Source organism: Porites lutea, chromosome 3, assembly GCF_958299795.1.
Source record: "Porites lutea chromosome 3, jaPorLute2.1, whole genome shotgun sequence".
NCBI classification, from domain to species: domain Eukaryota; kingdom Metazoa; phylum Cnidaria; class Anthozoa; order Scleractinia; family Poritidae; genus Porites; species Porites lutea.
The window spans coordinates 26,367,903-26,395,719 of NC_133203.1; the positions used below are offsets into that span (position 1 = coordinate 26,367,903).

Below are 27,817 nucleotides of genomic sequence, written 5' to 3' on the forward strand. Positions count from 1 at the left end.
CCACTCATTGGTTTGTTGCTGTGGACTTGCTGATATTTTATATATTATTTTTTGTGTTATTTAGCATTATTAGAGATTTAATCGTTTATTATTTTTATTTTTTTTTTATTTTTTCTAGGACTGTACTTTTAACAAGTTGAAATCGGACACAGCGCTCAAAGTCTCATTCCAAGGAAACATGAGGATTTATGGTGATAATAAGTGTAATCGCTGGTATTTCAAGCTCAATGGAAATGAATGCAGTGGACCAATGACGATTGAGGCTGTTGTTTACAACGACTGGTCATCAGGGAACCCTAATCTGCATCATCATCGGTCATTCGAGGGGTACTGTGAAAATATCTCACAAGGGGCGGTTAGAGTGGAATTATGGGTAGGACAGTGTAGTGGCCAAACCCTGGGTGATGCTCACACCGGCTGGAATTCAGTGTCCCGGATAATGATAGAAGAAGTATCTAGGCCCCAGTCCTAATAAGGACGTCTCCCTCCTTTCCGTGGTTTCCAAAAGAAGTTTAAAAAAGTTTAGCTTTCCAAGTACCTTTTTTCGTGCGAGGACTGAATTTTGTGTGAGTGTGTGTTAAGAAAACCATATACAAATATAGACTGAAAATGTAACGCGTGTAGAGGCAATTTAATTTGGCGTAAGCTTCGCCGGCTAGAGAGTATTTGCCAGCCAAACGTCAATGGCCGTTTTTATACTAAGGACGTATTATCCGTCTGGACAAACTTGGGCAAACATTGGTAGTTCGTCTGGTTATGCGTGTCAAGTATAAAGACGGGCACAAGAGGCATTATGCTTCTGGACATGCAAACTTTCCTTTGAAATACGTGTTGAACGACGCACTACGAAAGGTAGTTCGTCTGGACGCATAAAGCGTGTTTTGCCCGTCTTTATACTAGAGACGCATAACCAGATGAACCACAGAATGTTTGCCCAAGTTCGCCCAGACAAATAATGCGTCCTTAGTATAAAAACGACCAATGTCAAAGGCCTTCATTATATTTGCATGGAAAAATAGTACTCTCCCGCTTATGTCCACACAACCCCTGCCTTCGCATCATGGAACTATTATTTTTTCATTTCTATATTACTTTATGTGTGCGTTTACGTGAGGATAAAGTTAAAGAGGCTAAAGTTGGCATAATTTCAATTGAAAAGTAAAAAAATAAAATTGAGTGTGAAACTGCCAGTGACTCATTTTATTGCAGTGTGTATTTAATACTCGTTATGATAGACCATTTCCTTGGTAACACAACCAGGCTTAATTTACTCTGCAGTACTGAACTTTATATCGTTATAGGCAGTGTAAGGAAGACTTGGTTATTCTTTAAGTTACAGTTAAAAAAAGTGGAGGTTTTTTTTTCCTCATTGATAATAGAGTTTATTACCAAATCTCGTACATCTTCATACGTCCCTTCTTACATAAGTTGTTTTTCCTTTTCAACCTTTCCGTCATTGCATTTGGTTTAATGTTGAAGGTTATTTCGTACACATGTCGTTCCTGCACTTTCAATCAAATGAGATGAAAATCACAAAAGTATGCACCACCCATTATACTGGACTCAAAGATATATGATAGCGCATAACAGCCTTCAAATGAGCTTGCTTTTCATGAGGAGTGATCCCCAATCAAATCAGCGATACGAAACTGATCCTATAAACACTTGAATGCCAGCATTTGTCTGCCTTAAGCTTTTCAGCTTACGAGATATGAAAAACAAGGAAGTAACGTAAAGACTCCTATTTTCTGACTTACTGGCGGGAATCGAACCCGGGCCTCCCGCCTGGTAAGTGAGAATTCTACCACTGAACCACCAGTGCCTTGTTGAGGCAATCGTTACCTTAATGAAGGCAGTCTGGTTTAATGTATATGATGGAAAAACGAGGTCAAAGAGGGCATGCAAATAATCCAGCAGTAAGTGCACTACCTGCGTCAGGGACACCTTAGTAAGATGACGACATAATACCTTCCAAATGATAAGCTTGTGCAGGGATTTGACTGTTTTTGTTTCTTTTTTTTTTTTTTTGTCCTTCAGCTACCTGACTCTTTCCCAGTCATCTTTTACTTTTCTCTACTTTCAGTCTCTTACGTACTTTTCTCTACATTAAAGAGGAAAGCGTGAGGGATTCACAAGGGAGATACTGAAAGGAGGAAGAACTTCATTTCTCTTGCTTCCTTTCTTCCCTGATTGTAACTTTTCTCTTCAAGTTTAATGAGCGGTCATTAACTATTGAAGGGGGGGGGGGGGGGGGAGGAGGGGCCGGTATTATTTCAAAAGCGAGAGCCTAAAACTTTAAGCCCTTCTCAGGTTAACAGGCTAAAAATCCTGCCCCCTCCAAAAATGTGTGCCCGAAAAATTGTAACCCTCCCCTGTAATAACAACCTAGGTACTCTGAGTGTTGGTGATACTAGCGTTGCTATTGTAAACAAGGCGCGAAATCTCGGAGTTATGTTTGACTCGCAGCTGAACTTTAATGTTCACATTAGTAAAAAATGTAGTCTATCCTTTTGTTCACTATACAAAATTAGACTCATTAGAAAGTACCTTTCGTACAAGAGTGCACAAACACTAATCTTAGCACTAGTAACTGGACGCCTAGACTACTGTAACACTCTACTGTACTACTGTACGGCTTACCAGCCAGCTATATTATCAAGTTGTAACGGGTTCAAAATGCTGCCGCAAGGCTCATCTCCAATACCACGCGTTTTAATCACATTTCTCCTGTTATGAAAGACTTGCATTGGCTACCAGTAAAATACCGTATAATGTTTAAATTGGTTGTATACACATTCAAAGCTCTACATGGTAGTGCTCCCACATATATTTATCAATTAATTAGACTTAAGCCACAGTCAAATTATAACCTGCGATCAAATACAAGACACTTACTGCTCGATCTGCCCAACAAGACCAAGAAGACAACAGGAGACAGAGCCTTCTTTGCAGCCGCGCCGACCCTGTGGAACGCTCTTCCAGACGAGTTACGAGTTGAGAGCTTTGGGCAGCCTCAAAACTTTTATAGCGCGGTTAAAAACTCATTATTTTAAATTAGCTTTTAGATTAGAACCTATAATATTTTAACATTGATTTTTTGCATGCATATATAATATGTTTATCTAGTATCCATTTATTAACTATTAAGAAAAGCTGCATTATAATACAGGAAAATCACACGACGATGACGCTGATTAAACAACGAAGCCAAACTAAAACCGTGCGCTGTTTTCAAAGCCATTTCAAAGTCAAGCGAATTGGAAGCGATTCGGCGTGAAGTCACTGCTCATCTACAGGCAATCAGAGTGCTTTTTAACCGTGCGATTCAGCTTTGAGTATGCAATTCTGTTAATATTACTTGCACGGCCATTGTATTTCAAGCAGTGCTTAATATTTCAGTAGCACAAAACCCATGTAATAGTACGCACACATCGCCCAAAGGCGCCCAGAAATCGTAACCCTCCCCTAAATGCGGGCCCAGAAAATTTTAGCCCTCCTAAATGGGAGTCCAAAATATCGCAGCCCTCCCCCAAAATTTACCAGTCCTCCTCCCCCCCCCCCCCCCCCCACTCCAATAGTTAATGATCGCTCCCCCATAGTTTCGAGCGAACTTGACGCGGCGCATCCCTGCGTTACCATCAGCGTCTATAAGAAACCAACAAACTCCCTCTTTTTTTGCGCATATGATCACCATCAAAATTTAAAAACAGCCCAAAGGAGAGAGCCTCTGGCAGAGTTCAAACAAACGCTCTTCTACTCTACGGTCCAGAACAATGAGGTATTCCCATGGACTTTAAGTTCGACATGACACGACAGGATTCACTTCTTCAAAAATCGCTTTGCCTTTGACATCATTATTAACAGCACCATCGGGCCTCCGTGTGGCAATTCTACCACTGAAGAGAGTGACCAGTGTATTTTGAGGCCGACTCTTAATTGAGTAAACTACTAATTATAGCAGTTTCAGTTCTTGTTTAGTTTTCAGATTCTCACCTCTTGTATTGACTTTATTGACGAGTCGCATAATATTATGAAATAATTATCAACTAAGATTTTGTGAGCAATTGAAAATCATACTTAGAATGGAAATTTGCCAGAACTAGCAAACGGTAGATGTTCAACTGTAATGTCTTATCAAGTCAATTTATCAAATTAGAATTAGAAAATGTATAGCTGGGGTTGTAATGCACATCAATAAACATCTCCTCTTGGAGATTTCCCGTATCAAGGGAAACTGCATTTGCAACATAGGTTTTACGATCACATACTGAGATTTTCATGGTTGGTCATTGAGCTTGTTTAGCTGCAATAAACAACAAATAATTTGCGGAAGGAAGGATCTTGTGGAGGTCACGTCCTGAATCTAAATTTTTGGCGTGGTAACGGGGGAAAAAAAAAACGACGCTTAATGTATCAAAACTATCGAAATTTTGATGTTGTTGAAGTTCAGAATATGGATATCGATTTATTAAAGTCCTTGATCTGACTGGTTATTCTCTGTACTCTGCACGCCTACGCGTCGATAAAAACCTGTTCGAATTAACCAAAGAGAACTAATAAAGGAGATCGACTTCAATATATTCACTTGTAAGAAAAAAAAATTACTAGCAATGACTGCAGTGAACGTAAAACAGTGTTTCAGTCCTTATCGTAATTCAGTATTTCTCTTGTTTTGTTATTCACTCTGTTTTCTATCCTTGCGTAGAGCTCATTACTGATAACTTAAACCTCTGAACAACAGAAAAGAACCAGAACAGATCAGCCTTCAAGGAAGGTAAAATATAAATACCGATTACCTTAAAATCACGATCAAAGAAAACAATCTAAAGGACTTGGCATAGCTTGCTGGCGCTGAATCAAAATTCTAGTTTAATACTTAACACCCACAGCGACCTTGCAGAAGTAGATACAATCTAAACATTTAACTGAGGTCATCTTGAATAGTTGGCATGTTTTTAATAAATAACAGAACAAAGTCGAACAAAGCATAATCAATAAAAACAAAGCAACAACTATCTAGCTTGTGACATGGTATCGACGTCTTAAGATTCTCTTTTATTCAAATTACGCATTCTTTTTAGTCATATGGTCAGAACAAACAAGACGTGCATGTCCATAGGTCAGTGGGAAAATTATCTGATGGTGTTAAGATTAAAAATAGAAACCACACCTATGTTTTGGGCTTGTTTAGCTTGAGCTTGACCAAAATTTCAGTTCACTACTCACACGTACTGATTACCCACTTAACAAGGCCGGAAATTATTCAATAGGTGGCCGCATTAAATATTAAGTTGCTCGAGAAAGAAATAGAAACAAGGACCAACTTGGTAACTTTAAATATTAATCCCATAAATGGAAGTGCAAATAAGCAGGAAAACAAGATTGTAACTTAATATTCGCTATCCAATAAAAGAGCGCGAATCACGGATCACAAAACACAGCCAGTCTCGTAACGCTGCAGCATTTCGCTCTCCCGTTGATGCTATGTATTTTTGCGGATTCGCTGGGAACAGCCACCTCACCTCAAAAATCTCTTTACTCTAGATAAAATGTGATTAAATTCCATGAAAGTAAGGGTGACCTGTTTCTGCTAAACACTTTAAACAGTGACCTTACAACAACACGAAGCTTCTAATTCTTAACTAGTTTTTTGTTTCAATAACTCCACTCCAAATGGAACAGGGAAAGATATTTAACTAAGGGGTTTCTAGGAGTTTTCATCTGAAGCGTACTGTAAATAAGAGGACTCGAAGATACAAGAAAATAAGTAAACCAAGGAAATGATTAGTAACACAAGACAGCTTCTTCGAATAAATGTGTTCATTTGTCAGAACCATTCTATCAAACCAGCCATCCAGAACTGATCCCAAATACTTGAATGCAAACAGGTTAAAATGCTTTTTTTTTTTTTGCTGCCTTTAGTGGTTACGTTATGGTATATGGAAAAGTAGCAAAGTCGGAGAAGAGAATATCGATAAATAATTTTATTAGAGTACAAGTATAGTAGAGGGGGATTGCATAAACACGCGATATTTAAAAGCCGAAAACAACTGTACATGTCCTACTTCCTGTGGTGTACATCGGATCTCCCAATCTGTGAAAAATCCTTTGTTCTATACCTCTAGTTATGACTAAATTGGCTAAATAACTAAACGATAACAATCTTTTCTGTCATTATTATTATCATTATTATTATGATTTATTTTTTCAATCCACATTGAACTTTAAATAGATGAACTGGCTAGGAATCGAACCCGGGCCTCCTGCGTGGCAGGAGAGAATTCCAACACTGAATTGGTACCAGTGCCCTTTATAAAAACTGACTCGTTGCCTTAAAATAGGCATTTTTGTTGAATTTTTATGGTGAAAAGAAAAAAAAGGAAAAGGAAAACAAAACAAAAGAAAAACACACAAACAAACAAACAAACAAAAAAGGCAAGGTAGAAAAGGGTATACAAATAATCCAGGAGTAAGCACGCTAACCTTGTCGGGGACGCCTTGGTGTAATGGCGGGCTATCTAATCTTTACTTATGGACTTTTTCCTTTAAATTCACTTTCTTCTTTATGAAAAAGGAAAGTGCAAGAAATTCACGCGTATTTAAATGGTAATGAGAAAGAGGAAGGCCTCTTTGGAGCGAATTTTTGATAGACGGAAAAAAGAACCAAAGCAGCTGGTCAGCGGGAAAATTCAAATACTATTAGTATTCCTTTTCTAAAGAAACTGTAAAAGCCTTTGGCTAGGGCTTATATTTTACAAATTTCTACTCACAGTTAAATTTCCTGGACGAGCTGAAATTCTTTTCATTTTCAAAGATTAAAAACGTACAGAAAGAAAGACAAAGGAAAAAATCAGGAATTCTGTTTCTTAGTGTAAAATAAATTATCATTAGTATAGTTTCTTCTATCAAAGATGGAATTATAGTTGCTCGTGGCTACTCTTTGAGCATCTTTTACTCGCAGGCCAGTTTGCTGGTCCTTATTATCTCTGTTTTTGAAAACAAAGCAACGACAGCCAAGTTCGAGCTTGTTTAGAAACACGACCTACGTACTGAGCAGGGGAAACATGATGAGAAGGTCACGACTTGATATTTTTGGCGTGCCAGCAAAGAGAAACTTCATGTAAAAACAACAATAGACAACAGCTATCAGCACTATCAAAGTCTTAATGCTCTTGTAATTAAATTACTTAACTCTGCTTACGTGCACGTTAACAAAAACAAAGATGAAATTTCGGTTAAGCTTTGAAACTATTTGTATTCAAGAAACGGGCATGGCAGTGATAGTAGACAGTAGCTAGATGCGGAATAACGGTTCCGTCCTTATCAAGGGGAAGTATTTATGCCGATTCTCTAGCAGGAATTTGCGGAGCTCTCATTGAAGTTCTCACTGAAGTCACAACAGAGATGACACTCGAGTGATGGCATTAATTGGCCACTTGTCTGAGTGGCAGTTTAACTGACGGTCAAACAAAGACGCATTTAAATTAACAGCGATAATACTAAACAATTTGTTATTTTCAGCAATGGTGGGGCTAGAAATTCGCCCAGTTGCAAAACTAAATCATAATCGCACAGAAGTTCTCCCAACAGATGGCAAAGAGGGACGGAGGGAAGGGTGAAAGCAAGAGGGAGCGAATGCAGGAATGTATACAGTTGTACGCCCCTTTAATTGAGCGATGAAATTAATTGCCTCTTGAAAGAGAGGTTAGGTTGACACGAGTCGGATGACCAACTATGCAGCGAGACAACAAAGACATATTATATTGTATTGACATAAATAACATATGATTATGCCTTGACATAACGCTTGATTTTAACTGCTTTGTTGCTATTTAGCCGTTTTCTCTCTTTGCTAAGATTTCATTACTTATAATAAATGCTTAGCAACAGAATCTTCAAAGCATATAGCTTATGAACTTTGTCAGTTGGAACTTGGGTGGCTGGCACTGAATGAAAATTGTAATTTAATGATAAGAACCAAGCACCTGGAAGGAGGTGCTTTTAAGAGATTGCAACCTTAAATTTTTTGCGGGTTATAACTAAAAAAAAAAAATAGGCCATCATCAAGAAAAACGAGGCAACAAATATCGTGCACATAACAAGGTTACTTCAACTGGTTAAAATAACGCATCTGTTTCAGTACGATGTCCAAGTTCTCAAACGTGCTAACGTATAATGAGATCGTTTAAAAAAGGTTACTGCAAAAGAAAAATCGAACTCAAATGAAACGTGCACAGGTAAATGATGTTGTTTGTTAAAGATATGAGGTAAATGATATGGTGATTTAAATATAGTATATAAAAATATAACGACTCACTTTAAAAGGGAAGCTTGTTCGCGAAGGAAAACAAACAAATATTTCTACCATAAAAGGAAATAAAATATAACAAAGAGGTAACTAGCAACATTAAAACAGGAACAAAACAATTTTTTGCTATTAAACCGATGGGCACGTAGCACTCATTTCAGTAATCGCAGTGTTCTGGTTGAGCTTTAATCGTGGTTCAGTATTTCGCTGTTTTCTTGGTTTTCTCTTTTGCTGGCGGTTCACTGGGAACAACCACCTTACCTCAGCAACAAAACACCTCAAAGTTAAAAGATTTATGCGAGGTATGAAACAATTATTCTGTTTTAGCGGACATTTTTGGGTCTCCGGCAGTGGGTGGACAAGAAAATCGCATCAAAATGGTCTGCAACGAAGTTTGTATTGGCACAATGAAAATGACAGCTTCGTCAGAATTTTTATGAGATTTACGATTTATTATTAGTTGATAGATAACGTAAACCTCAACGTTGTTGTTGTTCTTAAATCTTCGTTTCAAAATTTGCCCCAAAGGTTGGTCTCACCGATTGTTCTGATCTACCCAGTCTTTGACAATTTATTTCGCAGCCTTCTCAATAATAGACTGGTATCGATTGACGGAGGAGCTCTTCTTTTTAGCGTTGTTTATGAAGACATAAAGCAAAATAAAATGCGGGGAGACTGAGCTTTGTTTATTAAAAAGGAATTTCTCCTTCCACTATAAAATATCTAGTAAATATATCCTTAGAGTTTTTTGGTTTTAAAAATTTATGATTGATTTATCGTTATAATTATTAATATCATTGCTATTAATGTTTCTTTTCTTTTTTTTTTTTTTTACTATTTTTATCATTATTATTTGGTGATTATATCATCAGCAGCATTATTATCATTATTATTATTATTTTATTATCATCCTAGCAATCATTATCCTAGTCCTAGTCACCATAACCAAAGTTCCAACTTTTACGTGATTCTGAAGCATTTACGTTTCTCAGCCGAGCAACGTTCGTTCTTAAATCCTTGCATTTTCCCGACTTTTCCTTTTTCAATTTTCACCATTCGGTTAGTTCCGTGAGGGACTACTATAACCTGGCAGTTATATGACACCATGTTATGCCGAAGATGTTCAATGCCGTGATCATCATCATCATCATCATCATCATCTTGATTACAATCATTATTTTTTTTGCTTCTCTCTTTAAATATCGATATATTTTGTTTTGCCTAGGGGGATAACTGGGAGTTCGCCAAACCGTTTGTCTCGACCGCTTTCTTTATCAATATAAGTAGCCCGTTACTAAAATAATCCTTGATAAAAAATTCCTGCTTGGTTATTTATTAAACTTTCTGTTTCACATGGATTATTATAGGTTTTCGTGAATTTTGATTAAAACTTCCCGCCGTTCTTCACTACTAACTGCAAATTTACGCTTTTATTCCCGCTTTGCCCATAGGCGTATGGGCAATTTTTCGCCAGGGGGAGCGGTAAACTATTTGCCCGAAAAATTCCCACAAGTTGCCCATTTTTTTTAAGAAACAGTCAAAAAGAAATGAGGGTCATATGATACAACAACATAGGCCTGCATATGAAGTGAAAGTATTCTTACATCTGAATCTATTATATGAACTCATAAAATAGGTTAATAGCTGTCTTTGCCATTTTGACTGCTGAAAATATCAATGATACGATCTATGTCATTGTTGACTAAAGAGTTGGCATATGCCCTTTCAATGTTAATAAGTGCGGCGTTACTGACACATTGTTGCCCATGGTGCTGCGGAGGTAGGTTTTCAATCTGCGCAACGTACTGAATGATCGTTCTGCAGAACACAATGTAGCAGGTATCACTCCAAGGATATGTACCACATTAGAAAACACTGGAAACATATCGAATACATCATTCTCGTGCATTGTCTCCAGCATTTCTGAACAGTCATGTAGCCTAATCCGCGCACACGACGAAAACTCGCGCACATTTTCTCCTCAGCTTCGAGAATCTCGCCGTTGATTTTGTAAAATTTAGCAACGCGGGAGAAGCTTTCTTTATCAGGTGTTTCGCTGTGACAGATGTTTTCCAAAGCACAGAGTATTTCCTGATCATTTCCGCTTAACCTGAGCTCAAGCTTTGACAGCACCATCTCGATGGTCGCATAGTAAATGTTAATATGATGGTTAGCCTGCGCTACAGACGAAACTAGACTCTTGTTAAGTACGTCTGCGAAACAGCGCTGAAATTCTCGTTGATTGGTCTTTTAAAAAAGCCATTGTCGATTTACCAATCAGGATGAAAGGAAATTTGAAACGCAATACCGGTAATTCGTTGAGTCCGTTGGTGACCCAGAACAAGGATATCGGCACTGCTTCGCAGACCTTACTAACGGGGGTTAAATTACGTCTGTGACGCAGACTATACGGTGGTGTGATTCCGGTGTCAGCTGCGTTTGTCTTTGCGAGTGTTCACCTACTAGGGCTTGAGGGCGACTCGATGGCGTTTGTCTGAGTGCCCTGGCTTTTTGTAAAAACTGAGAATTGGTCAGCCATTTCATCATTTTCAGACCCATTGCTGATGCTATCTGCCATACGCTGTTGAAACTTTCTTCACTCCGACACTAGCCGAGGGTCCGAATGGTTACGTTGAGCGGAGTTGATTCTAATCAATTCACGACTGGAATTACACAGTGGGCACAGAGCCCATCGATTAAAAAACTACAAATATGTAAATCAACATGATACCCTTCACTAATAACCAGAAACTCAAAACGTGCTAGCTAACCACTGTCTCTTGTGAATTGAACTGGATTTACCACGCCGACTTCAGGTTAAAATAGAAAATATCTATCTCTTCGAAATAATAAAAAGATGAAGAAACTTCTTTAAAAAACTGACTTTATTTTGCCCAAATTTCTCTTGCTGCCCAAAAAATCTGAGTTGCCCATAATTTTTAAGGGGCTGTTCCCCCGGCCCGTACGCCTATGGCTTTGCCTCTAAGAAAGCCTGCAATTATACTTTCTCAATACATTACCTCCGTTCACTGCTGTAATAGGCTATGGCTCTTCTTTTAATTACACATCTTTACTTTCAGAAATCTGTACTGAGTCATGGTTTTCAAGGCATTCCAGGGTCAAATGGCATGCCGGGAATGCCGGGCGTGCCCGGGCCGCAGGGACCCCAGGGAAGAGAAGGTTCAAAAGGACAAATTGGAGATAAGGGAACGCAGGGAGTGCAGGGTCCAAGAGGAGACAGAGGGCGCGAGGGGCCTCCTAGGAAGAGCGGACCGCCAGGAATTATGGGAACAAAAGGTGAATCGGGGCTTGTGGGAATGAAGGGAGAGCAAGGCATCGTGGGAAATCAAGGAAGAAAAGGAGACAAAGGAGAGAAAGGAGAAAGCGCCAAAGCAAGTCAAACAAGTGCAGTACCACAAACCAACTGGAAACAATGTGTGTGGAAATCAGACAGCGGTACTGATAACGGAAAGATTAAGGTAACAAGAAAAGCGTTAAAAGCTAAACACGAACTATGTATAAGTACCACAAAGGATCATCATAGGTGGAAAGAGGTTTTTTGAGATAAACTTTAAAGCACAGCTATGACCCCAACCTCATTCCCTCAGCCTTCATCCCCAGTCAACCTTTCTCCAGTTGGCATTAATTTTTGTGCTATTTAGCAACATTAGAGTTGCAGGCATTTTAATCGTTTATTTTTTGTTTTGTTTTCCAGCACTGTGCTTTTAACAAGTTGAAGTCGGATACAGCGCTCAAAGTCTCATTCCAGGGAAACATGAGGGTCGATGGCAATACTAAGTGTAGCCGATGGTATTTCAAGTTCAATGGAAACGAATGCAGCGGACCAATGACGATTGAGGCTGTTGTTTACAACAACTGGCCATGTGGGAGAAATGCTAATCAGCTGCATCATCGGCCATTTGAGGGGTACTGTGAAAACATCCCACAAGGCACGGTTAGAGTGGAATTATGGGTAGGAAAGTGCAGTAGCCAATCCCTGGCTAATGCTTACACTGGGTGGAATTCAGTGTCCCGGATAATGATTGAAGAAGTGTCTAGGCCCCAGTCCTAATACGACACTCTCTTTCTGAGAAAAGCTTAATATGCAAATATAGAAAAATATGAAGCACGAGTTTGTTAGTTTTAGCTTACTACTACTAAAGTCGTCGACATGGTAGCGTAAGGTTCACAATACTAATCCCGAATGTTAGTGCCATCAGCATGTGTAATTAATTTTTAATCGTCATATTTCAGAAGTTATAGATGCAATATTTTCAGTGCTAGGTAATAACTTCAGGTTGCCGTATACGATGAGATCGATAATTTTTTGCAAAATAAATATGAATTTGGGGTCGAAGTTTAATTATCATTTCAGTGAAAAAAAAAAGTAAAAAGTAAAAAATAAAAACTACTAAAGTAATCTTTATCCATAACACCGTCTACGAATTTGGCTTCCATGAGAAAATTTTCTTTTTCAAACTATTCTAGAACATATAATTACATTTATTTGTTACTCAAATCTGCTTTGTTTTATTTTCATTCATTTATTTGTTTATTTCATAAGCGCTAAAAATTGGTGGGGCAGTCTAGACTTACACGGCTTAGATTTTAAAGCACGCTATAAAGCCTTGATTTCAGAGTGTTGTTTTTAACCAGATGCGTTGAATCCTTCTTAAGGCGAATTTAACTAGGGGAAAATTCTAAATAATTAGTTTACCACTTTTGCATTCCAAACCAGATGTTTGGACGTGAGAGCGCTGAACGTATACGGTAAAGTGAAGTGATTGAGGTGTGCTTAAATTAAGTTAATAACTGGCTTGAAATTGACCAAATGTAGAGTTTACTAAATAATAAGAGACCTGAACTTTGCCGTCATCTTCATTGATTTAATTGTAGTGGTTAATGCTCGTGAAGATAGGCCAAATCCAACATCACGCAACGAGTCCTTAATTGGTCTTAAGTAAATTTCATAGCAACTGGTTTTGTCTCCGCAGAGGCTCTCGCAGGCTATTTCAACAAAAAATAGAATTATACGAAAATTGTAAGAACGCGGTGGACGATTGGAGGAAAGAAAGGCCTCTTTTCTTCTCTTCCCTCTTCCCATCGCCTCCCTCCCCCATCCTGGCTACGACACACAAATTTAAAGCTTCTGCGGAGGAGAGAGAAGCAACTCAACTGAAAATTTTAATATAGTTATGAGTATTTCTTTAATGATGGATCAGTTGAAAGAAGTGGACATTATTTTCCTTGTGGAAGAGGGTTTTTGTTATTTTTCCTTTTTGTCAGTGTATTCTCTTCAATCTGCAAGGCTTTCATTAAAAAGTAATTGGCCTAACGTTCAGCACACATTGTTTTTGCGTTGTTGCTCTTGCTTTCTTTTTAAAATCAAAAGCCGCTAATACTCCTCAAGGTGCAATTTGCTATTCTTTACCCAACCCACCTCGGTCGAAAATACCCCGGTCCAATGTTCGCCGATTTTGGATGGCGTACAAAAGTCGTCAAAGTCCCCGATACCATTAACCTTTTCCTCCGTCAAATACATGAAAATACGAAGAAAATTCTCCACTAAGTTTGGTCGGTGGTGCAAGTTTTTACATAATACATAATGTTTCAATTTCCTCTACATTCAGTCTCCTACACTCCTGTATATGATACCATTAGCGTCTACAGGAAAATTACACATACCGGTCCTTACGCTGTTATGCGACTGGTGACGCCTCTTGAAATCGAACCATTAATGTCTGTGTCTAACATATATCCCCGGGGGGTACTCCCTTATATAAGCCATATAGGTATGTGCGGCCCTATCGGGTAGGTTTTTTGCGCCGTTTTGGTCTGAAAACGGGTATACCGTACCCATTTTGGTCTGGAATCGGGTATGGTTTTCAAGGGAACTACGCAATGTATGAACGTATTTATCGTTTCAATATTCCAAATGAGTAAGCAAGAAACAGAATATGCGAATTCGAAATGGATTTGCAGAATTTTTTTGTTTGCGCTCTAACGGTTAAGTAATGATGACATATTTTCTGCCTATAGGCCAGGTCTGAAAAGGGTATGCATTTTAGAGGTCTAGTCTGAAAACAGATGTGGAAAATTACATTTATTGGTCTGAAATCGGGTCAGGATTTGAGAAACTGGGCCCCACGCCCCCACCAAGAATTCCCAGGAGTACCCCCCACCCCCCGGGCATATATCCCTTTTCTTTTGAAGTTGCCTGAAGAGTGTGATCCTACAATTTCGGACCATACGAAACAGCACTGTCGCAATAAACGATCAATGATTACTCCTGAAGCCTGAACTCCTGTGATTATTAATAGTCCCTTTTCTTTTGTGTATCATGGACAGTACTTTGCAACATGTTTTGTTGTATCTCTCTGTGTCTATCACACTGGGCGGTTATGCGACTGGCGAAGTGTCTCGTGAACAAACCACTTCTGTTTGTTTAGAACTCTCTCTTCGTTTCTGTATCATGTTGCAGTTCGATGCTAATTTTTTTTTTGTCTGTTTCTTCTCTAGGCAGAGTTCATTACTAACAATTACTAAAACTTGTCGACAGAAGAGCACCCCCAAAGAGATCAGCATTCAAGGAATGTGAAATACTGATTGCCTTAAAATCACGATCAGAAAAAACAATCTTAAGGGCTTGTTTAGCTGGCGCTGAATCAAAATTCTCATGATCGTTAAAGAAGATTTAACAACACCCACCTAGAAGTGAATACACGCAAAAAAGAATAAAGTGACCTTAACTCTTTTTGGCGTTTTAGAAATAGAAAGAAAAAAAAAACAAAACAAAACAAAACAAAACAAACAAACAAACAAACAAACAAGGTCGGCACAATCACGAAAGATATAGTACCGTCCAACTAGTTTTAAAGTTAAGTAAAAATTATGAATTTGTTTATTAGCTAATATCTTTCAGTGTCCGCCCATCTTCGCAATTTTGAAGTATGAATGTGAACATGTAATGAGAAGCTCTAAAATTTCCCCGAGAAAGCCGAACAAACAAAACGTGCATGCAGTAATAACACCGGTCGGGTGATTGAAGGATGAAAATTGAGATAGACACAAAAGCTTAACTGTGTTTAGTAAAGTTTAGGTTTGTTCTGTACGTGTATATTACTGAACTTCTTTCAAAAGGCCGGAAGTTTTCTAAACGAGGTCTGAGGTCTGCTGGATTAAATTAAAGGCATTTTCGAAAAAGAAAAACAAATACTTAAGACGAAATCAATAGTCTCAGATATAAATATACCATAAAAGGTAATAAACAGAAAAACAAGATTAACTTAAGATATTCGCTATTGACAAGCACAAAGCACGAATCTCATAAACGCTCAGTGTACTGTTACTTTCTCGTAATGGCACAGTATTTTGCGGTTTTGTTTACTTTCTTTATTTCTGGAGAATCACTTGGGACAACCACCTCACCCCAACAGCAAAATATTCAACAGATAAAAGATTTATGCAAGGTAAGAGATAAATGTTTGGCTTTAGATGACAATTTTTAGTCACCACTGGCAGTGCGTTAAACATTGCATGGAAAACATTCATCACTTCTTGTCAACATTTTGGAAAACGTTTCCTCACTTAAAGGGACAGGTGCTCATTTATCAAAATGCTGTTTTTCTGCTGGGACATGCTGTATCGTCTATGCAAGCAATATGATCATGTCATAATGTTGTCAAAGAACCAATCTGCACACTCCCCTGGAAGTCACTTGCACTTGCAAGTATTATATAGTATATAAGTATATTTAAGTTAATCAATTGATCAACTTAAATATTTGCAAATAGCTGTAAATTAATTAATCAACCATGGAATAAAACCTCTGGGTCAACAATAAATTCAACATTCGTAGTGTTGGCATAATCCACCATTTTTTTTCTGCGATTTTAGTGCTCCTCCATCCTACTTCAGGTTACTCTGAGATACACTTCTACTGTCAAATCGCTATGAAATCCCTGAGAATTAGTGGGATTATTAACCGATAGAATTAATAATAAATTGGAAAAAAGTGATTTAATTAATGAGCACGCACTTAACGGTGAACCTGTCCCTTGAACATATAACGCTCGACCTTACGAATTGTGAAACACCCTTAATTTTTAATTAATAGAACCAAAGCGTCCAATACATAGATAATCATTTACATCAAGCGTCTTTTTGCATTCTCTGTGTTCGGAAATGGAACCAAAATTCCTTCTTGTGACCTCGTCAATATCTTCTTTGCATTGATAAACTCGATCTTGGAATACTGCTGTGTCATGAGAACAAAAAGCTTACTTGTCTAGGCTTTATGCAAGTAAAAAAAGGTTGATCAAATCCGGAAACAGGGGATTACGCATTATTTATTCCTGAAGATTAGCCGTAATGAAGCGAGAGTAAGAACGTAATAAGAAGGAAGCTTTCCCTCAAAAATTGTGACCATTGTCTATCATAGTTAAATATAGCCTTCACTGAAACTTTCCTTAAAATAAAAATATTCGTCCTAGTTAAACATGGGCTGGTTTTCATACGTTTCTATGAATTCAATGGCTTCCCACAAGTTGCTCGAGAATTAGTTTCCTGTAAATTCTCAAAAAGTTACTGAAATGTTGCTCAAAAAAAAGGCAAAAGTTGCTTTTTGTTACGAAAGTTGCTCAAAAGTTGCTACTAGAAACGAAACAAAAAAAATTAGTTGCTTTCTTCCTTTAGTTGGTCTGATGCAAAAATTTGACAATTGTACAGCGAGTGAGTAAGATTGTGTAATTGTTGTTGCTGTTCAATGTCAAAACCTCTAATTATTATTCATGCAATTCAACAGCGATCAGAGTTGAAATTGAAATTAAAACACGAAAATTCCAAAGACTGCTGCAAAGCTGATCATAACAACGTGTATTGTTTTTTTCATATAACAATATTTTGACTGGCCATGTCAGTCTTCTTCAAGTTTACAGATGTTACTGAATTTATGATACTAGGTGTTACAATTTTACATAAAAGGGAGAGGAGGAAATGACGTACAAAAAAAAAAAAAAAAAAAGAAAAGAAAAACTAATAAGGATACAGATTACAACAATTCGTCATGGCGGTTAAGGCCATTAGGTTCACGAGTCATAACCAAGAGTCATGAGTCATGAGTAACGTGAAGAATTAATTTTCTCCAGTGGGATTAACTGCATGTCAGTGTGAGAATGGTCAGAGTGAGAGAGAAAGTTTTCAGAAACAGTAGTGGGTGAACGTTTGGATTTAATGTTAGTTTTGTCGACTGGACGTCTGTGTTCCTTACATCTGTCCTTGGGACGTCGCTTAGTTTCACTGCTACCTAGCCGAATTCTTCGTTATCGCCAAATGGACGGGACCGACCTTTTTGCGTTCAACAGTTTTTTTCGGCCAAAACACTAGTGATATGGGCATCCCCTTCTTATATTACCTTAGCGATCTGGGCTAGGGTTAGCATTAGGATTGGGGTTACAGGGGATGCCCATATCACAGGGGTTTTGGGAGTGGGGATGCCCAAAACGGGGGAAATGCGCATATCATTGTGACACCGCCCTGTTGGAAAACGAAAAGACCTTTGGCACGAGGTTGATTATCGAAATTTTGAATTTTCTTTAAAAAAATCGCTGACCTAGCAGTCCGGCGACGCGCATTTTGCGCCCACAATAGCGCCAGGGGAGGATCTGGTTCTTTTTTAACAGGAAATTCATAAATTGCGTACTAAAAGATGGTGAAAAGTGGAAGCAATTTATGCTCCAAAAGCTGATCAGATATCTCAGAATTGGTAGAAAACTAGAAACTGCTCAGCATGCAAAAAGTTGCTCTAAAAGAGAAAAAATTACTCGAAATAATTATGAGAAGTTGCCAAAAAGTTGCCGAGCAACTTCTGCAAAGCCCTAATGAATTCACATATCGCCATCCTTTCCCTATACTACCTACTGACGACATTCACTTTATTTCTTAAAACACGTGAAAGTGCTCTAATCTCTGTTAATCTTTATGTTTAGAAATCTTTACTGGGTCATGGTTGTCCAGGCATTCCAGGATCAAATGGCATGCCTGGAATGCCAGGCGTGCCAGGGTCGCAAGGAGCCCAGGGAAGAGAAGGCGATAAAGGACAAATTGGTGATAAGGGATCGCAAGGAGTGCCTGGTCCAAGAGGAGATAGAGGGCGCGAAGGGCCTCCTGGAAAGAGTGGACCGCCAGGAGTTATGGGAACAAAAGGTGAACCGGGGTTTGTTGGAATGAAAGGAGAGCGAGGCATTGTGGGAAATCAAGGAAGAAAAGGAGACAAAGGAGAGAAAGGAGAAAGCTTCAAAGCAAGTCAAGCAAGTGTAGTACCAGAAACCAACTGGAAGCAATGTGTGTGGAAATCAGTCAGCGGTATTGAAAACGGAAAGATTAAGGTAAGCAACGAACGGGCTTTATAAGGACCCTCATGAGCAAAGTAGTTGATCTCAGTCGGTGTAAAAACTTTGAAAGTTTAAGCGTTTGCTGGGATTAAATTAAGAACCAATCTAACAGCAATGCGGCTATCAATCTCGTCATCGTCTCAGCTTTCATCCTCCTTTGCAGCTTTAATTAATTACATGTATTGATTAATTCCCTGCGTTATTTAGCATTGAAAGAGTCGCAGCCTTAATAAATCACTGTTTGTGTTTGTTTTGTGTTTATTTTTGTATTTTCCCCTAGAACTGTACTTTCAACAAGCTGATGTCGGATACAGCCCTAAAAGTCTCATTCCAGGGAATCATGAGGGTAATAGGAGATAGTAAGTGTGATCGATGGTATTTCAAGTTTAACGGAAACGAATGCAGTGGACCAATGACGATTGAGGCTGTGGTTTACAACAACTGGCATTACGGGAACCCTGAACTGCTATATCATCGGTCATTTGAGGGATACTGTGAAAACATTCCACAAGGGACGGTAAGAGTGGAATTATGGGTTGGACAATGTCATGGCCAAACCTTGGGTAATGCTGAAACTGGGTGGAATTCAGTGTCCCGGATAATGATTGAAGAAGTATCTAGGCCCCAGTCCTAATAAAGAAACCTGGATTTTCCTTTGGCACTGTGTTTTTTTTTTTTTTTTTTGTGTGTGTTTTTTTTTTTTTTTAGGAAAAACAAGTAGATCTACAGAAACATTTAAAGCACAGGTGCAATGGCATTTTCATTTTCATTTTAGCTGTGTTGCTACAGTCGCCAGACGTCAGTGTCAAAGGTCTGCATGAAATCTGCATGATTGTGTAATTCGCAGTTGTTATATTTCAAAAATAATGTTTGGCTAAAAACTGTATCAGTGTTTAGTAACAAGTTCACGTTACCCTTTACATTGAGATTGACCATTTTAAATCTTAGACTTGTGAATTAAATAATCGTTTATCTGAAAAAATGCTTAAAAAGTGTTTCAGCATTGTGTATAAATTTTTTGCCTTACAACGTTGCTTCCTTACGAAAAGTAGAGTAAGAAACCTGACAGAATTTCATTGGCCATCGTCAAATACTGACTTAATTTCAGTGTGATCACGATAGAGCAGTTCCAGGTCACGCAACAAATTAAAGAAAACCTAGCTAGCAAAATTCATAGCAATAGTTAACTAAAGATGTTTAGTATAGTTATATGATAACTTGAGTATTCTTCAGTTTATAGTTTGGATCAGTTGAAAGAAGTAGGACGTTTTTATTCTTTCTTTTAATAGAGGGTCTTTCTTATTTTTCATTTTGTTTAGTGCTTTTTGCTTCAGTGTACAAGGTATTAAGTAAAATGTAATTTTATGCTCAAGTTGTCCTGATTACTTCCACCGAAGCCGCACTAGGTTCAAGTTTCCTCTTCTCTACTCTCTGTAAACAATACATTGGTGGTCAACTTGACGCTGGTAAACAGGTATGCATTATATATTTGTCGACAAGAGTAAGACTTTCGACAAAGTGGATCAAACCAAGTTACTTGGAAGGTTGCACCAATACGGCATCACCGGCAAACTTTACGATTGGTTCCGTTCACACTTACAGCGACGCTAGCAACAGGTTACTGTTCTCAGAGCCGCTTCCAGAGAACTGCCGGTTACATCCTGGGTACTATAAGGGTTCCTATTAGGGCCGATATTGTTTCTGCTGTTAGTGGAGGATCTACTCTAACACTGTTAAGACATCGGGATTTGCCTGTTACGTCGATGGTACCAAGATCTTCAAGAGCATCTGATTCTGCCACAGACTGTAATGCCCTGCAATCTGATATTAACGATCTTTTCAGTTGTTCCAAATCATCTGAGCTCATATTTAAACAGTCCAAGGGTAAATACCAGTGCATCACCCCTAAAAGAACACCTGTATCTGGACGTAGAGCACTCTTATTATCGATAAAACAACGTTGGAAAGTTGTTCGAAAGATGGTAGCACTATCCACTGGATAAATCACTATCCACTGGATAGCGCAATTGATTTCCTCTTTCTTCTTGGATAGTGATTTTATCCGGTGGATAGTGCTATCCAACGTTTGAACAACCGGGACCTGGTGTATGGGTGTCAAGCAACCTTACCTCGGACAAACAAGTGATTTACCAGTGTGCAAAAGTTAACAAAGTGAAACTCTTTGGCTTTGTGGGCCGAGCTTCTAGGTTCATCTAAAGCACCAAAACGGGTCGCACACTCTATCTTTCTATCGTTCGACGTCACCTCGGCTTCGCAACCCAAGTATGGTCGCCACAGTCAATTGGGTTACTAATTAAAAGCGAGCTGAGAATGTGCAGCGCCGCGCAAAAAAAAAAACATTGAAGCCTTCCTTCCGTTGCAATGTAGCCTATAAGTCCCACCTCCAACTAACAAATCTGTTACCCATCTCACACTGGCACGAAATTTTTGGATACAGGTTCTTCTGTAGAGCTGTAAAAAAACTTGGTTTTCGTAGTGAAGCTTTGCCTGTAACTAGACAATTAACGAGATTTACCAGGTCATCGAGCAACAATGCTATTACTCATATTCCTAAGCGAAGTAGAACTGTTACGGTTATTTATAAACGCTCATTTTTCATACGCGCGTGCCGCACATTGAATGTGGTGCCGGCTGAGTTACGCACAAATCACATTACTGTAGCTTCTTTTTAACGTTTACTATTCCAATGTTACAGTAGGCTCTAGCTCTTTACGGCGCGGACGATATCAGAACCTGGGGAACAATCTGTTCCAGGTGCAATATAGCGAGGTCTCTACTGTGCCCGGCGTCCGTCTGCTTTTAGCAGTTTAAAACTTCCGTTTTTGTTTCGTTTTGTTTTGTTTTTTTCGTTTATCTATTAGTGGCTTTAGCCATTAGTTATTTTCACCACTATACGTCATGGACACAATAAAAATCCATAGTTTTTGTTATTTTCCAAATTTTCCAGACTATAAAAAATATAAATTTTGATATTTGACGCTTATATTGAAGCCAAATAGAGTACCGAAGCGATGACGTCATAAAAATAAAATTTGTGAAATTATGGGATTTGTTAAAATATTCTGAAAGAACAACGTCCAAGACGCCTACTCGCCAAAAATTAGCAATTCGGGGCAAATTGTCTCTGACATATTAGCCCAGTTATGCTGTGACGATTCCTTACAAATCCTTCTAAATTTAGCTTGGTTCATAAGATTAGGAATCCCATAATTTCACAAATTTCATTTTCTATGACGTCACACTTCGGTACTCTAATCTAATATTCACAATAAAATCTTTCATTTTCTTTTAATTTCCAAATTTTGCTGACTGTAAATAGAGACATTTGGATATTTCACACTTATAATGAAGCCAAATTTCGACTACTGTACCTTATAGATACAATACATGCAATTCATGGTATTTGTTAATTTCCAAATTTTGCAGAGTGTAAAATATAGAATTTTTGATATTGGACGCTTATAATGTAGCGAAATTCACTATTTTACCTTATAGAGACAATCAATATGTTGACATTTCTTAATTTCTAAATTTTGAAGACTGTACAATATTGAAAGTTTGATATTTGAAGCTTATAATAAAGTTAAAATCATTTCTACACCGAACAGACACCATAAAATCCATGATTTTTCTTAATTTCCACGTTTTGCGGACAGTAAAGTATAGAACTTTTAATATTTTACGCTTACAATGAAGCCAAATTCACTACTGTACCTACTAGACACAATAAATACAATGATATTTCTTAATCAAAAAACCTAAAAATCACCTTTTGCCTTTTTTGATACCTGATTTGTAATGATAACAGGACTGAGTAGAGTCCAATTCGGTCTGTAATCATACGAGTGATTAACAAAATCGGACGACCGCGTAGCGGGAGTCCGATTTTGTTTAAGGTGACTCGACCCAGTTTTTTTGGGGGGGTACCATCCTACTTTTAAGCTCTCTGGTATCCCCACCTTTACTTTTATCGTAAGTCTAACACATAGAATGGATAACATATAGATCAATCTACAATATAACATAAAATTTTTGGCGATCGGAGTAAATGTCACGTGGTTATAATGCCACGCCCCTTTGAGGTCTAAGTTGAAAATCTGCCGTTGCCGGCATTTTTTTGTGAAAATCTCTCGGCTAAACATAGTGCGCATTAGTGCCTTGCGCTGAACAGAGTTTCACCAAAATCGCAAAGACCCAATTCGAGAAATTCAGCGGTTTCCAAATTTAGGTCATAATTTATGCGAAAATGATAAGCAAACTTTACACGGATTATATCTAATAAACTATGAGATTCATCTCTTTATTTTGGGTATCGTTATAACAGATGAGCAAAGCAAACATATAGAAATTATAGTTTTCGCTATTTTCGTTTGTCAGCGTTTAAGTGTCCTTCTCACGAAAAAAGCATTTTCTTAAAAATTCGTAGTTTTTTTCCCTTCAATTTTTTTCAGGGCCACAATTGATTAACTAACTACCCGGACTCTGAATTTCATGGTCATTGAAAAACTGTGACATTATCTTCAATAAGCCCAAACTTGAGTGAACATTGAGGATTTTTAGCGTTTTGGCTGAGTTTGTGCTTTTTGAGTTGTCTATTGTTTCTAGTCTGTCATGATACAGCATTCTTGTTCAGCACGCGTGCAATGACCGCGCTTGGCTGACTAACGAATGCCCACCGAGATATGATAATTTTGGTACAGTGAGACAGGCCATCGCGTGATACATAGAGGTTTAACTCACAATTTTTAATCAGTTCTCGTGTTTCTTGTGCCTTTGCAAAAAAATCAAGAAGTGCTACACACTAAATCTACTTACTATTAAAAAAATATCATTTTTTCATAAGTTTAATGCAAGCAGAGTGTAAAAATATAGTCATTTGATATTTGATGCTCATAATGAACCTACCTTTACCACTATACCTAAAAGACAAAAAATTATTTGATATTTCTTAATTTCCAAATTTTGCAGACTGTAAAATATAGAAATGTTGATATTTGACGCTTATAATGAAGCCAAATTCGCTACTCATAGACACCATACAATTCATGGTATTTGTTTAATTTCCAAATTTCCCAGACTGCAAAATATAGGACCTTTGATATTTGACTTTTATAATGAAGCCAAATTCACCGTGCTGCTACACCAAATATATATACATAATAAAATCCTTGATATTTCTTAATTTCGAAATTTTGCAGACTGTAGTAGAATATGGAAATTTTAATATTTGATGCTTATAATGAAGCCAAATTCACTAGTATAACTCATAGACACCACACAATCCTTGCTACGGTATTTATTAACTTCCAGATTTTCCATACTGTAAAAGATAGAAATTTTGATATTTGACGCTTATAATGAAGCGAAATTCGAATCATTATCAGCAGCTGGCCAAAGGGTGTTATCTAAATTTAATAAATAAAAGTACTTTACTACGTAAATTTATATAACAAGGTAAAATCATTTATCAGCGGCTGGCATAATGAAAAAAAAGCCGCATTATATATTTTTTTAATAAAAATACATAACTTAAAATTAAAATAAATCGTTCTAAATCTATATAGTTAAATCGATTTAAGACCTTGTTAAATGAAGTTTAAATCGATAAGACATAGTCGTTAAATCTATTTAAGCTTAAATCGGTTTAAGACTTAGTCGTTAAATCTATTTTGTTAAATCGATTTAAGACTTGGTCGTTAAATCGATTTAAGCTTAAATCAGGTGGAAGAAGAAGTCTCGTCATGCAGTTCTCTTCTTTTTCCTTTAACAACAAGTGAGTTACGCTATTAGTCAACAAGAACGCACATCACTGACACACTCGCCTACGGCTCATCTGCATGCCACATTTTTGTTTTTACTATATGTTTTGGTCATATAAGTTTATTACTGAATAGACACAGGACATCATATGGAATCTATTTGTTTGATAGAAAGGTAACCGGCTTTTATAAAAAGTAAAATGAAAGATTTTTCATGCGCTGACACAGGTGAGAGCGAAAAAATCCGCTTTGTCAGAAGAAAAAATTATTAATTACAAACCAGGTGGTAAGCGGAAAAATTGCAAAAATATTTATATTTCTTTTTTTATGTAATATGTAAGAAACTGTAAAAGTGGATATCTCCCTAACTTACACTCATTGTCTAAATTTCCTGCACTTGCTGAAATCATTTTCATTGTCTGCGAGGAAATAAAGAAAAAAAGAAAGAAGAAAAAAGAAAAAGGAATGAAGTTTCGGCAAGTGTGTTTTTTAGACTAGAGATATTGTAAAATATTGCTTCGATCATTCATCATTCTTCAGTGTAACTTTTAGGCTAATTTACAGGTTCTGGGCAAAGTATTTTGAATCACAGCAAAAACAGCCCACTTTAAGCTTGTTTAGAATCACGACCGACGTACTAAGACTAGGGAACAGTCAGAGGAGATCACGACTTGCTATTTTTGGCGTGCTAACGAAGAAAGGTGATCTACAGCTATGAGCATAACCGAAGCGTTGCAGTGATAGCAGACAGTACACATGATCTAATCAGTGATCTTGGTACGGCATTTCGCTGGTTTTGCTATTCAGTCTTTCCTTTGCGAAGAGTTCATAACAATACTTAGAAAAAGGAACCTTACCCGACATGCAAACACCCTTCCCTTAAAATCGTGATTAGAAAAATGATCTAAAGGTTATCATCCTTTTAAAGTTCTTTTGTTACCCGATAACATAAGCATAGTAGTTATGCCGGAACTTGTTTCCGCTTTTTTCAGTTCCATAATTTGTTGCTTAAAGAGTTTGATAAGCAAAAGATAGTCATGCTTTCAGTTAAGATCGATAAGCAATGTAGTCGTGTCGGAACTTGTTTAGTTGGCTCGGGATCAAAATTCTTATTAATAACAGGCACCCACCACCTTTAAGTAGGTGTTTTAAAGAGGTTGCAACCTCAAAGTTTTTTGGGGATGCTAGAAATAGAAAAGGCAAAAGGGGACCATCAACAAAAACGAGCAATAATTATTATTCATATGACATTGTGTCCAATTGTCAAAATTGATTTTGTTAAAACAACGGAACGTTTCAGTGCGAAATCTCTTTTGGCCGCCTAAGTGTACCATGTAAGAGTGTAGATATGAACATGTAATGAGAAGCTGTAAAGGTTACTCCGGAAAAAAGGCCAACTCCAACAAAACGTGCGCGTCTATGAATACGTGCTGAATAAATGATATGGTGATAATGAAGATAACAATTGAGACAATACCTACACGTACGACGACTTACTTTCAAGGGGAAGTTTGTTCGAGAAGGAAAACAGACACGTATAACTACAAAAGGAAATGAAATAAGAAAGTAACCAGTGATAGTAAAACAGGAAAAGAACAAATATTTACTATTTTTCACTGATGAGCACGTAGCACTGGTCTATTCAGCTTTGTGTTCTGGTTCAACTCTCATTATTATGATGGTTCAGTGTTTCGCTGTTTTGTTGATTCTCTGTGTTTCTGGGAGATCATCACTGGGAACAACCACCTCACCTCAGCAACAAGACACTGCAAAAAAAATATATATTGCGATAACAAGGTTGCAATAAGTGGAAAATATAGTAAAAAAGGATCGATAAACATATTTCATTCCAAAACCGGACAAGAAGCAGACACTCGAAAAGAGAGACAGTGTAAAAGATAACGCCCTGGGTTTGGAGAAAATCCAATAAGATAGAAACAACTGTGCTGCAGTTGATGTTTGAAACCGCCTCACTGGACGTGAGAAATTCTTTTTTCAGTTGTTTGTTTTCTATCCTATAATGTTGGGCCGGGTGGCACGGTCAAATGGATCAGAGAAAACTAAAAGATTTAAGTGCTAAAGAACCCACTAAACTGCTCTGAACATTTCGTTAAAGAAGTGGGCCACACGGGGCAAACTAAAAGAACCAAACCCACGATATTCTTCTTTCGGCGCCCCGCAAATATCTGCGCTATCTGTCACCTTACTACCCGTGTCTAGCCCTTGGGAAGCAGCGTATAGAGCAAACCCGGCGGCCGTGGTCTCGAATCCTGTCGAGTTCATAAGACTTTTTTCTCTGTCTCATTTCATTCTTGTTTCCGCGGCTTCCAGGATAAATGTTAGGAATCAACTGACCACTCCAGAAAATACCATAACATACCGTAATGCTCTTTGTTTGTCACCCCAAAAGTTTGCGTAAGCATTGTCTTCAGTTTCTTTTGGGAGTTAAAATGGCCCCAAGAGGAACTGAAAACAATGCTTATGCAAAATTTTGGGGTGACAAACAAAGAGCATTTTGGTATGTTATGGTATTTTCTGAAGTGGTCAATTGAAAGTTCAGGGGTGAATATAAATTTCTTTTGTTTCATTCCTTTAAGCCTCAGAACAAAGTATTAATATTAACATATCAAAATCGGTCTATTCCCTTTATTATAGGCTAACGGTCAGTGGGGTTTATGGTTTGTTTATATCATTCCAGAGTCAATTCTCTATATTCTACCATTTTGTTTTTTATTCACTCGCTGTAAGATAACGGGACCGAAAAAGTAACAACAACATAAAGAATTCTGATCTAAAAGGCATTTCGAAATTTGAAACAAAATTAAACATTGTAATAGGAAAGCTTACTCAATGTTTTCCGAAACAAGAGACACAGAGACGAGGGCTCAGCCCAGAAAAGATTCCAACGTGCTCACGGTCTTAGATGAATACACAAACTTAAAAGAACTAGTCAGAAGTTCATGCGATGTAATACTCTAGAGAAGAGTTTCTTTTACATTCAGCCTTATTCACGTGCATTCACGCGCATTTTATTTTGAGACCTTCCTTGTGTAACATACAAGTTAAAACGGTCTGTTAGGAGGGGCACTGGGTTCACCCTGGAAATAAGGGTTACAAAAAATCACCCTATTTTGCCTCCATTGCTCAACCAGGCACACAAAATGATAATATATGGGCGCGTCGGCGAGCCAAGGCACCGTCCCGTTTATCAAGCTTCAGTTAATATGCTTACAAATGTCCATTACCGCTAAGTAAAATGAAATGCACCAAAGCCGGGCACGAAAACCCCCAAAAAACAGCAGGTGGAAAGAAAAAAAAAAGGGAACGTGCACCCCCGA

At 37.8% G+C, this 27,817-nt stretch overlaps 3 protein-coding genes across 3 annotated transcripts in view; all 3 read left to right on the plus strand.

Moving 5' to 3' along the window:
• The window catches only part of LOC140930823 (collagen triple helix repeat-containing protein 1-like), a 42,016-nt gene extending 41,131 nt beyond the window's left edge, over nucleotides 1-885 (plus strand). Inside the window, exon 3 of the mRNA XM_073380535.1 lies at nucleotides 119-885. Within this exon, the coding sequence (XP_073236636.1) occupies nucleotides 119-472 (354 nt within the window). The 3' untranslated portion in view covers nucleotides 473-885. The remainder of the gene's footprint in view (nucleotides 1-118) is intronic.
• A 10,507-nt stretch (nucleotides 886-11,392) lies between these two features.
• On the plus strand, nucleotides 11,393-12,380 carry LOC140930833 (collagen triple helix repeat-containing protein 1-like). The gene is made up of 2 exons (XM_073380546.1): nucleotides 11,393-11,787; nucleotides 12,024-12,380. Exons 1-2 carry the CDS (start codon nucleotides 11,437-11,439, stop codon nucleotides 12,378-12,380), a joined length of 708 nt encoding a protein of 235 aa, XP_073236647.1. The 5' UTR covers nucleotides 11,393-11,436.
• Nucleotides 12,381-15,666: 3,286 nt separating this feature from the next.
• Nucleotides 15,667-19,333, plus strand: LOC140930818 (uncharacterized). Its single transcript, XM_073380531.1, has 3 exons — nucleotides 15,667-15,777; nucleotides 18,295-18,693; nucleotides 18,980-19,333. The coding sequence occupies exons 1-3, from the start codon at nucleotides 15,667-15,669 to the stop codon at nucleotides 19,331-19,333; spliced, it is 864 nt and encodes a 287-aa protein (XP_073236632.1).
• Nucleotides 19,334-27,817: the final 8,484 nt, after the last annotated feature.